This window comes from Myotis myotis, unplaced genomic scaffold (genome assembly GCF_014108235.1).
Source record: "Myotis myotis isolate mMyoMyo1 unplaced genomic scaffold, mMyoMyo1.p scaffold_m19_p_6, whole genome shotgun sequence".
Classification (NCBI taxonomy): Eukaryota; Metazoa; Chordata; class Mammalia; order Chiroptera; family Vespertilionidae; genus Myotis; species Myotis myotis.
This window is the reverse complement of record NW_023416368.1, coordinates 33,537,584-33,549,268: the sequence shown is the minus strand read 5'-3', so window position 1 is coordinate 33,549,268 and position 11,685 is coordinate 33,537,584. Positions and strand designations below refer to the sequence as shown.

Below are 11,685 nucleotides of genomic sequence, written 5' to 3'. Positions count from 1 at the left end.
GTCTTGAGTACATTCATGCTTTGTTCCCCTTGAGTCATGTCTTGTTAAGGTGAATTTTATCCTGTCTGGCTAAAGTGCTAGAGAGCAAGCCACGTAACCAGACACCTGGAGAGGAGGAGCAGCGACATGTGCAGCTCACTCCCATCCAAAGAACAGCAGCCGTGCAAGAAGCCCATCCCCATCCGAGGAGCAGCAGACTTGCAATCAACCTGTCCAAGTCCTAGGAGCAGTAGCCCCACAAGCAGCCCATCACATCAGAGGAACAACAGCAGCGTGCAGCCAGCCCCCATCCAAGGAACAGCAGCCTCGTGATCAGCACATCCTCTGCCTGAGGAACAGCAGCTGTGTGAGACACCTCCCCTCATCAGCCAGAGGAGCCACCACAGCTGTGAACAGCACCCACCAGAGGAGCTGTTGCCAACTGAGGAGCAACTGCTACCACAATCGCCTGAGGAGCAACTGCAGCCCAAGGAGCCACAGCCACCCAAGGAACAGCCCCTGAATGATTCAACATCTAGATCTGTCGGTGAGATCAAATATGGGTAGACAAAGAAACCCCCAAAGGAAAGAAGAGGAGGACTCACCAGAAAAACAGCTAAGTGAAATAGAGGCATGCAACATGACAGAATAGAATTCAGATTAAGGGTCCTAGAGTGCATAAACCGGATGGAGGAAAAAATCAACAACTTATGCAAGAATCAAGAAGAAACGGATGAAAAAATCAACAACTTATGTAAGAACCAAGAAGAAATGAAGAGTGATATAGCTGCAATAAAAAACACCATTGAAAGTTTCAACAGTAGACTAGGAGAAGCAGAGGACCGAATTAGCGAATTAGAAGACAGGGAAACAAAACACACCCAAACTGAACTGTAATTGGAGAAAAAAATGAAAAGACAGGAGGATAGCCTAAGGGAGCTATGGGATAACATATAACGAAACAACATACGAATAAAAGGGGTGCCAGAACAACAGAAAGAGGAACAAGGGTTAGAAAACCTATTGGAAGAAATAATATCAGAAAACTTCCTTGAGGTGAGGAAGAAAAAAGTCACACAACCACAGAGAGTCCCAAACAAGATGAACCCAAAAAGACCCACGCCAAGACACATCATAATTACTATGGCAGATGTTCAGGACAAAGAATCTTAAAGGCTGCAAGAGAGAGACGGAAAGTTACATACAAGGGATCTCCCATTAGATTATCAAATGACTTCTCAACAGAAACACATCAGGCCAGAAAAGAATGGATGGAAATTTACAAAGTGATGCAAAGCAAAGGACTGAATCCAAGAATACTCTATCCTGCAAGGCTGTCATTCAAAATTGAAGGGGAAATAAGAAGGTTCACAGACAAAAAAATGTTAAGGGAGTTTATCACCACCAAGCCAGCAATGCAAGAAATGCTTAAGGGACTGGTGTAAAAAGAAGAAATAAAAAGCTAAGAAAGAAAACAGGCACAAAAAATAGAAATGGCTACAAACAAGTACCTTTCAATAGTAACTTTAAATGTAAATGGACTAAATACTCCAATCAAAAGACATTGAGTGGCTGAATGGATAAAACAACATGACCCATATATTTGCTGTCTACAAGAGACCCACCTCAGAATAAGGGACTCACACAGACTGAAAGTGAAGGGACAGAAAAATATCTTTCAGGCAAATGGAAATGAAAAAAAAGCTGGAGTAGCAATACTTATATCAGACAAAATAGACCTCAAAGTGAAGGCTGTAACAAGAGATAAGGAAGGCCACTTCATAATACTAAAGGGATCAATACAACAAGAAGATATAACCCTGATAAACATATATGCACTCAATGCAGGAGCACTCAAATACATAAACTCCTGGAAGATATCAAGGGAGAGATCGACAACAATACAATCATCGTAGGGGACTTTAATACACCACTGACATCACTGGATAAATCCTCTAGACAAAAAATTAGCAAAGAAACAGCAATCCTAAATGACTCACTAGATCAGATGGACTTAATTGACTTTTTCAGAACATTTCACCCCAAAGCCATGGAATATATGTTTTCCTCAAGTGCACATGGGACATTTTCAAAAATAGACAACATATTGGGTCACAAGCAAAGGCTTCCCAAATTCAAGAAGTTTGAAATCATACCAAGCATCTTCTCAGATCACAATGGCATAATATTAGAAATAAACTACAATAAAAACAACCCAAAATACTCAAACACTTGGAAGCTGAATAGCATGTTATTAAATATTGATTGAGTTACCAATGAGATCAAAGAAGAAATTAAAAACATCCTGGAAACTAATGACATTGAAAACACAACAATCCAAAACCTATGGGACACAATGAAAGCTGTCCTGAGAGGGAAGTTTATAGCCCTACAGGCCTACCTCAAAAAACAAGAAAAAATGGTAGTAAATCATCTAACTACATCTCAAAGAATTAGAAATAGAGCAACAAGAAAAGCCCAGAGTGAGCAGAAGGAAGGAAATAAAAAAGGTCAGAGCAGAAATAAATGACATAGAGACCAAAAAACAATACATAAAATAACGAAACCAGAAGCTGGTTCTTTGAAAGGATAAACAAGATTGATGAACCTCTAGCCACGCTCACCAAGAAGCAAAGAGAGAGGACCCAAATAAACAAAATCAGAAATGATAGAGGCAAAATAACAACAGACCCCACAGAAATACAAATGATTGTTAAAAAATACTATGGACAACTCTACTCCAACAGACTAGACAACCTGGAGGAAATGGACATATTCCTAGAAAAATACAACATTTCAAAACTCAATCAGGAAGAATCTAAAAATCTCAATAGGCCAATAACTATGGAAGAAATTGAAGCAGTCATCAAAAAGCTTCCAGCAAACAAAAGCCCAGGGCCAGACGGCTTCACAGGGGAGTTTTACCAAACATTCAAGGAAGAACTAAACCTATCCTCCTCAGACTACTACAAAAAATTCAAGAGGAAGGAACACTTCCAAGGTCATTCTATGAAGCCAGCATCACCCTAATACCAAAACCAGGTAAAGACAACACAATGAAAGAGAATTACAGGCCAGTATCCCTCATGAACATAGATGCCAAAATCCGCAACAAAATCTTAGCAAATCGGATCCAGCAGTACATCAGAAAGATCATACACTATGACCAAGTAGGATTTATCCCAGGGATGCAAGGATGGTACAATATCCGCAAATCAATAAACGTGATACATCACATAAACAAATTGAAAGAAAAAAACCACATGGTCATATCAATTGATGCAGAAAAAGCATTTGACAAAATTCAACACCCATTTTTGATAAAAGCTCTCAGCAAGGTGGGAGTAGAAGGATCATACCTCAACATAATAAAAGCCATATATGACAAACCCACAGCCAACATCATACTCAATGGACAAAAACTAACACCATTTCCCCTAAGAACAGGAACAAGACAGGGATGCCCACTCTCACCACTCCTGTTCGACATACTACTGGAAGTATTAGCCATTGCAATTAGACAAGAAGAAGAAATAAAAGGCATCCTAATTGGAAAAGAAGAAGTAAAACTGCCCTTATTTGCAGATGACATGAAATTATACATGAAAAACCCTAAAGACTCCATCAAAAAAATATTAGACTTAATAAATGAATTTGGCAATGTAGCAGGATACAGAATTAATGCCAAGAAATCTGTGGCATTTCTATACACCAATAGCGAACTTACAGAAAGAGAGACTAAAAAAGCAATCCCATTTACCATCACACCAAAAAAATTAAGATACCTAAGAATAAACTAAAGAGGTAAAAGACCTCTACTCAGAAAACTACAGAATGTTGAGAAAAGAGATAGAGGAAGACATAAACAGATGGAAGAACATACCATGTTCTTCGATTGGTAGAATCAACATCATTAAACTGTCCATACTACCCAAAGCAATCTATAAATTCAACGCGCTTCCCATTAAAATACCAACGGCATATTTCACAGGTCTAGAACAAACTCTCCAAAAATTCATCTGGAATAAAAAAAGACCCCGAATAGCTGCAGCAATCCTGAGAAAGAAGAACAAAGTAGGTGGGATCGCAATACCAGATATCAAGCTGTATTACACAGCCACTGTTCTCAAAACTGCCTGGTACTAGCACAAGAACAGACATATAGATCAATGGAATAGAATAGAGAGCCCAGAAATTGACCTGAACCAATATGCTCAATTAATATTTGACAAAGGATGCAAGAACATACAATGGAGTCAAGAGAGTCTCTTCAATAAATGGTGTTGGGAAAATTGGACAGATACATGCAAAAAAATGAAACTAGACTACCAACTTACACCATACACAAAAATAAACTCAAAATGGATAAAGGACTTAAATGTAAGACGAGAAGCCATAAAAATACTAGAGGAATCCAAAGGCAACAAAATCTCAAGACATATGCCGAAGCAATTTCTTCACCGATACAGCTCCTAGGGCATTGGAAACTAAAGAGAAAATAAACAAATGGGACTACATCAAAATAAAAAAAATTCACTGGAACCGGTTTGGCTCAGTGGATAGAGCGTCGGCCTGCGGACTGAAGGGTCCCAGGTTCGATTCCGGTCAAGGGCATGTACCTTGGTTGCAGGCACATATCCAGGAGGAGATGTGCGGAAGGCAGCTGATCGATGTTTCTCTTATCGATGTTTCTAACTCTCTATCCCTCTCCCTTCCTCTCTGTGAAAAATCAATAAAATATATTTAAAAAAAATAAAAAAATTCTGCACAGCAAAAGAAACCATCAACAAAACAACAAGAAAACCCACTGCGTGGGAAAACATATTTGCCAATGTTATCACCGATAAGGGTTTAATCTCCACCATTTATAGGGAACTCATACAACTTAACAAAAGGAAGATAAACAATCCAATCAAAAAATGGGCAAAGGAACTAAATAGACACTTTTCAAAAGAGTACATTCAGAAAGCCAAGAGACATCTGAAAACATGCTCAAAGTCACTAATCATCCGAGAGATGCAAATCAAAACAACAATGAGGTACCATCTCACACCTGTCAGAATGGCTATCATCAACAAATCAACAAACGACAAGTGCTGGAGAGGATGTGGAGAATAAGGAACACTTGTGCACTGCTGGTGGGAATGCAGACTGGTGCAGCCACTATGGAAAGACAGTATGGAGTTTCCTCAAAAATTTAAAAATCGAACTCCCATTTGACCCAGTGATCCTACTTCTAGGAATATATCCCAAGAAATCAGAAACACCAATCAGAAAGGATATATGCATCCCTATGTTCATAGTAGCGCAATTCACCATAGCTAAGATCTGGAAACAGCCTAAGTGCCCATCAGCAGATGAATGGATTAGAAAACAGTGGTACATCTACACGATGGAATACTATGCTGCTGTAAAAAAGAAGGAATTCTTACCATTTGCGACAGCATGGATGGAACTGGAGAGCATTATGCTAAGTGAAATAAGCCAGTCAATGAAAGAAAAATACCACATGATCTCACTCATTTATGGATAACTAAGACCATTATAAACTGATGAGCAAAAATAGATACAAAGGCAGAGCTACATCGAACAGACTGTCAAACTACAGCAGGAAGGCTGGGGAGAGTTAGGGAGTGGGAGGTGGGGTAAGAGATCAATCGAAGGACTTGTATGCATGCATATAAGCCTAACCAGTGGACACAAGACACTGGGGGGCATGGGAGGCTAGGGGAGGGTCAAGGGGAGAAAAAAAAGGGAGACATATATAATACTCTTTGTAATACTTTAAGCAGTAAAACAATTAAAAAAAAAATAACACATTGGTTTGACCAAATTCTCTAGCCATTAATCATCTAAGGAGGAATTGATATTAAGAATTTCTGATTCATGTATTTTTTTTTCATTGTATCATATTACCTAGAGGTTTTCATGATTCAAATTAGAGCTTTAATTGAAATTATAAAGTAACATTTTATTTGTACTGTCACCATTGTTAAATATATTGGGACTTACATTGTGGGAATCTTGTTTTTTAAATAGGGTATCAACTTGATTGGATCCATATTTCAAACTCAGTCTTTTTTGTAATGGGCAGCATTTTTATGCATAATTCAGTATAGCGCTCTTTTCTAGTCCTGAGTTTGTCTTGAATTTTTTATTCTCTTTCTTGTCAGTAAAACTATATTTCTTTGCTTTTTTTAAATCCTCACGGGAGGATATTTTTCCCATTGATTCCTAGAGAGAAAGGAAGGGAGACACGTTGGTTGTCCTCCCACTTGAGCCCCAACCAGGGCTGGGGGACATGCAACTGTGGTGTATGCCCTTTATGAGGAATCAAACTCGCTAGCAACCTGCCAAGGCAGTAACACTGCTTCTACTCAGGTTTTGACTTCCCTACCTGGCTGCCAAGGCTCCTCCTACTCCAAAGTTTAAAAAAAAAAAAAAAGAATCCTCTATAATCCTCAACCCAGTATCATTATATTCTTCCACATCTTAACTCCTTTCCAGTTTGTGTCCACTTTTAGTCACTCTGGTGCCTTCAGGTAATTGTTTATATTTTGCCCGGAATTTATAGTTGTTATCTGCAGTAGAGTTGATCCTAAAAGAGCTCCTATTTTAGTGAAAATGTGTGTGTTTTATATAAATGAGGAAATGTTTCCCATAAATCCCTATATGTACTTTTTTCTCTTGGGTCAAAATTGTATCACATGCTTATTCTGAAATCATTCACAGGCAAGGGAAGTGAATGATTATGGTTCTTAACTATTGTCCTGGGACACTTTCAGGGGGTTCATGAAGTCAAGAGTATTTCCATAATAACCCCATCGTATTATTTGCCTTTTTCATTCTCTCATGGGTGTGTAGTGTAGTTTTCTAGTGGCTGCATGGCATATTACATTGAAGCAGATTGAATACAGAAGATACTGGTATAATAACTTCAGCTATCTTCTATTAAGCCAAACATTAAAGAAATTTGTGCCCTGGCCAGTGTGGCTCACTTGGTTGGTCAATGTAATGTGCATCGAAAGGTTGCTGATTCGATTCCCAGTCAGAGCTCCATCCCCGGTATAGGGTGTGCAGGAGGCAGCTGATTTACATCAACATTTGTCTCTCTCTCCCTCTCCCTTCCTTTTTCTCTTAAAAAAAAAATTTTTTTTAAGTAAATATTAATAAAGATGACCTACAATAAACTAAAGCTCTCTGGGTTTGGTCCTTATTAATTAATTACTTTAAAAATCCTCATGTGAGGACATTTTCATTATTTAAAAAAAAATGTACTTTCTATTTATGTTTCCATCTCTTTCCCTCTCCCTTCCTCTCTGAAATCAATAAAGATATAGTAAAAAATAATAAAATAAAATAAATATTTTTATTGATTTCAGAGAGGAAGGGAGAGATAGAAACATCAGTGATGAGAGAGAATTACCGATTGGATGCTTCCTGCACGCCCCACACTGGGGATCGAACTCGCAACCCAGGTCTGTGCCCTGACCAGGAATCAAACCATGACCTCCTCCTGGTCCATAGGTTGATGCTCAACCACTAAGCAATGCTGGCTGGGCTTCATTGATTTTCTTTTTAATATATTTTCTTGATTTTTTTTATAGAGAGAAAGGGAGAGAGACAGAGAGATAGAAACATCGATGAGAGAGAAACATCAATCAGCTGCCTCCTGCACACCCCCTACTGGGGATGTGCTTGCAATCAAGGTACATGCCCTTGACCAGAATCAAACCTGGGACTTTTCAGTCCGCAGGCTGACGCTCTATCCACTGAACCAAACCGGTTATGGTGGTTATTTATTTATTTATTTATTTATTTATTTATTTATTTATATTATTTTTTTAATTTTAGAGAGGAAAAGAGAAGGAGAGAGAGATTGAAATATCAATGATGAGAAGAATCATCCATTGGCTGCCTTCCGCACATCTCCTACTGGAGATCGAACCAGCAACCCAGGCATGTGCCCTGACTGGGAATTGAACCTTGACCTTCTGATTCATAGGTCGATGCTCAACTACTGAGCAACACCAGCTGGCCTCACTGATTTTTGAGAGAGAAACATTGAGGTGAGAGGGAAACATTGATCTGTTGTCTCCTGCACGAGCCCGGACTGGAGGCTGAACCTGCAACCTAGGTATGTGCCTTGACGTTGCTCTAACCAATTGAATCACACTAGCCAGGGCTGGTTCTTATTAACACAGATATTTAAGAAGGGTTGGTTTTACACTAATCATAATTCACCTCCTAAGACTGAGAATTAGGCTCATCCCTGGTTTGATATAAATGACTGTATTGGATGGATGGATATGTGAATAAAATTGGGATTATGTTAAAAAAGAAGAGGCTTAATGGTTGCTGGGCAGGCATCCCATATACTGTAATTAGCATATTATATTCACTTGCATGAAATTCACACAGTTAGGTTAGTAGTCAGAATACCTCAGGCTAAAGTAAAAGTTTTGGTATCTTTTACTTATAAAGTTAAATTTATATTGATATTAATTCCATTATTTTTCTGATAAGATTTTTGGGTACAGTGTTGGATCCTAGTTTCTTTGACATAAGGTCCAAATACTTTAATTCAGTCTTTGAAGAGTAGATTTTAAATTTTAGCCCTGGCTGGGTTGCTCATTTGGTTAGAGCATTGTCCCAGTACACCAAGGTTGCAGGTTCATTCCCTGGTCAGGGTACATACAGGAGTCAACCAGTGAATGCATAGATGGGTGGAACAACAAACTGACATTTCTCTTTCGGTCTCTTTCCCTTGTTCTCTCTCCAAAATAAATCAATAAATTTAAAAAATTATCTCCTGCTGCAAAAATTAATTTCAAGGTTTCAGAATTTTTTCCATTCCCCTCTCTAACTACTAGAGATGCCAGGGATCTGTCATCAAATAAATATGTGGGCTGGGCATCTTGTAATAGAACATTTTGGCATTTTATGCTCTGCTTTGTCTCTCAGTCTGAGGCTCTTTGGATAACATTTAAGAGAGATCCTATTAGGCAGGTTCTACTAGTGTACCTCAAACTTTAATGTGCATGTGCAATCACCCAAATATTTTGTTAAAATGCAAAATCTGATTCAGTAATTTGGGGTAGTGTCTGAGATTCCTGATTTCTAACAAGCTTTCATGTGATGCTGCTTCTGGTCCTTGGATAAAACTGAGTAGCAGGACTATAAACCCAACAGGAGAAAGATCTGAATCCTGTCAATCTAGGCTGAATGTGCATGCCTTCTGTTGCTCCCTAATAAAGTTTAGGCTAGTGATTCTGAGATTAGGCTGCTGCAGTTATAAGCCTTCTAGATAAGAAAGGGGGCAGGCAAGGGTAGATTTGGAGGATTCATAAATGAGTTAATAGCAGTAGCCTTTGATCTTGCAATGAAATTTTCTTAGTGTTTTATTTTGTATATTGTAGTTGTTGGAACTGTGGTCAATATAAGTTGTATTTGTTCTTTACTCTGTGTTTAACTTCTTTCTCTGAGTGTCAGAGGAAGTGGAAAGTTTAATTTGAACATGAGATTTTACAATTCTTATGTGTCATTTACTTGCAGGTATTGATCAGTATGACAGAGATAGCATCATAAATGACTTTAAGAATGGGACCTGCAAACTTCTTGTGGCCACCTCTGTTGCTGCCCGAGGTTTGGATGTGAAACATCTGATTCTTGTAGTAAATTACAGCTGCCCCAACCATTATGAAGATTATGTACACAGAGCAGGACGAACTGGAAGAGCAGGCAACAAAGTAAAAAAAAATTTTAAGTTGGCTTTTGTTATATTAGAATCTAAGTGTTTCTTTACTGTTTTAAGGAGTAAGTAATCGGAGTTATGGGAACATTTAAAAATCCTCAATCAGCCTGGCCAGTGTGGCTGGGTTGGGCATGTCTGTTTCCGGTTCAGTTCCATCAGGGCACATGCTTGGGTTTCGGGCTTGATCCCTGGTGGTCGATATTCCACTCTAACGTTGATGATTCTCCCTCTCTCTCCTTTTCCCTTCCTCTCTGTCTAAAAATCAACTGAAACTTTTTTTTTAATTAAAAAAAAGGGGGAAAAAATCCTTAATCATCAAAGTGTGAGGAATAGTTGAGGTGTTCATCACATATGCATATGTATGTCTAAGTATTGTTAAAATTACACATGTCTACATATTTTGAAAATTACCAGATACCAAACTATTCTCTAGTTAGATGGTGTTAACCATTTGTGTCCCCTTTTAGGATTTTTTACCTGCCTAAAGTTTCTATGTACAACCATGTATATAGTTTAGAATCTTTCATTGGTTTTTAAAAAATATATGGGATCATAAAATATACTCAAACCCATTCCTATCACCCCTGTTGTCCCCTCCACCAATGCACATACATATCACTTGCTTTTTTGACTCAGGTATTCCAGTAAGTATATAGGTCTACTTCATTCTTTTTGCTTGTTAGTTTTTCTTTCTTTTTTGTTTGCTTGTTTGTTGTTTAATTCATTCTTCTTGAAGGAGCAGAATATTTTGCTGTTGGAAACATTGATGATGATATGGTTGATATTCCAACCCTAGTCATTTCTGCATACTGAAGCAATAATAACATTAATAGTAATAGGTTATATATATGGAGTACTGATTAAGTGCCAGGCACAGAAGTGCTTTACATTTGTGATTTTGTCATCACAACTTGCCTTTGAGGTGGATAATACTATCCTATTTAATAGATGAGAAAAGTTGAGGCACATAGAAATTAAGTTACTTGTCCAAGGTACACGGATAATTGATGGCATTTATTCTTTGAACCTGAGTTATTCTGTGGATTTGGGAAACCATTTATATAAAGGGCCAGGTAGTAAATATTGTAGCCTTTTGTGTCTTTTGACATTCTTTTTCTTTTTTTAATATATTTTATTGATTTTTTACAGAGAGGAAGGGAGAGGGATAGAGAGTTAGAAACATTGATGAGAGAGAAACATCTATCAGCTGCCTCCTGCACACCTCCTACCAGGGATGTGCCCGCAACCAAGGTACATGCCCTTGACCGAAATTGAATCTGGGACTCTTGAGTCCGCAAGCCGACGCTCTATCCACTGAGCCAAACCGGTTAGGGCTCTATCCTTGAGGGCAGTATGTGGGGGATGGGGTAATTCAGGGTGTTGGCCATGCACTCTCCCATGCTTCGTGGTCATGCCCTATAAAATTAAAGAAGGACTTTGTGCTTACAGCCAGGTAAAAGGATGCCGAGTCTGTCAAGATCAAGAAAAATGAGGATAATGTGAAGTTTAAAGTTTGATGCAGCAGATATCTTTATACCTTGGTCATCACAGATAAAGAGAAGTCAGAGAAGCCGAAACCGGTTTGGCTCAGTGGATAGAGCGTCGGCCTGCGGACTGAAGGGTCCCAGGTTCGATTCCGGTCAAGGGCATGTACCTGGGTTGCAGGCATATCCCCAGTGGGAGATGTGCAGGAGGCAGCTGATCGATGTTTCTCTCTCATCGATGTTTCTAACTCTCTATCTCTCTCCCTTCCTCTCTGTAGAAAATCAATAAAAATACATTAAAAAAAAAAAAAAAAAAAAGAGAAGTCAGAGAAATTGATGCAGTCCCTGTACCCTAGTTTGGCAGTGAAGGAACTAAAATGAACCAGACATACTTATTTGAATTGTATTAAAATGTTTAAAACTTGAAAAAATAAAATTGTAGCCTAGCTGGTGTGGCTCAGTGGTTGA

The 11,685-nt window shown here is 38.6% G+C and overlaps 1 protein-coding gene across 2 annotated transcripts in view; it reads left to right on the top strand.

The window, feature by feature from the left end:
• The window catches only part of DDX46 (DEAD-box helicase 46), a 63,757-nt gene that overhangs the window by 32,730 nt on the left and 19,342 nt on the right, over positions 1-11,685 (top strand). For both annotated transcript variants that reach the window (XM_036312134.1, XM_036312133.1), the window contains exon 16: positions 9,535-9,728. In XM_036312134.1, the coding sequence (XP_036168027.1) occupies positions 9,535-9,728 (194 nt within the window). The remainder of the gene's footprint in view (positions 1-9,534; positions 9,729-11,685) is intronic.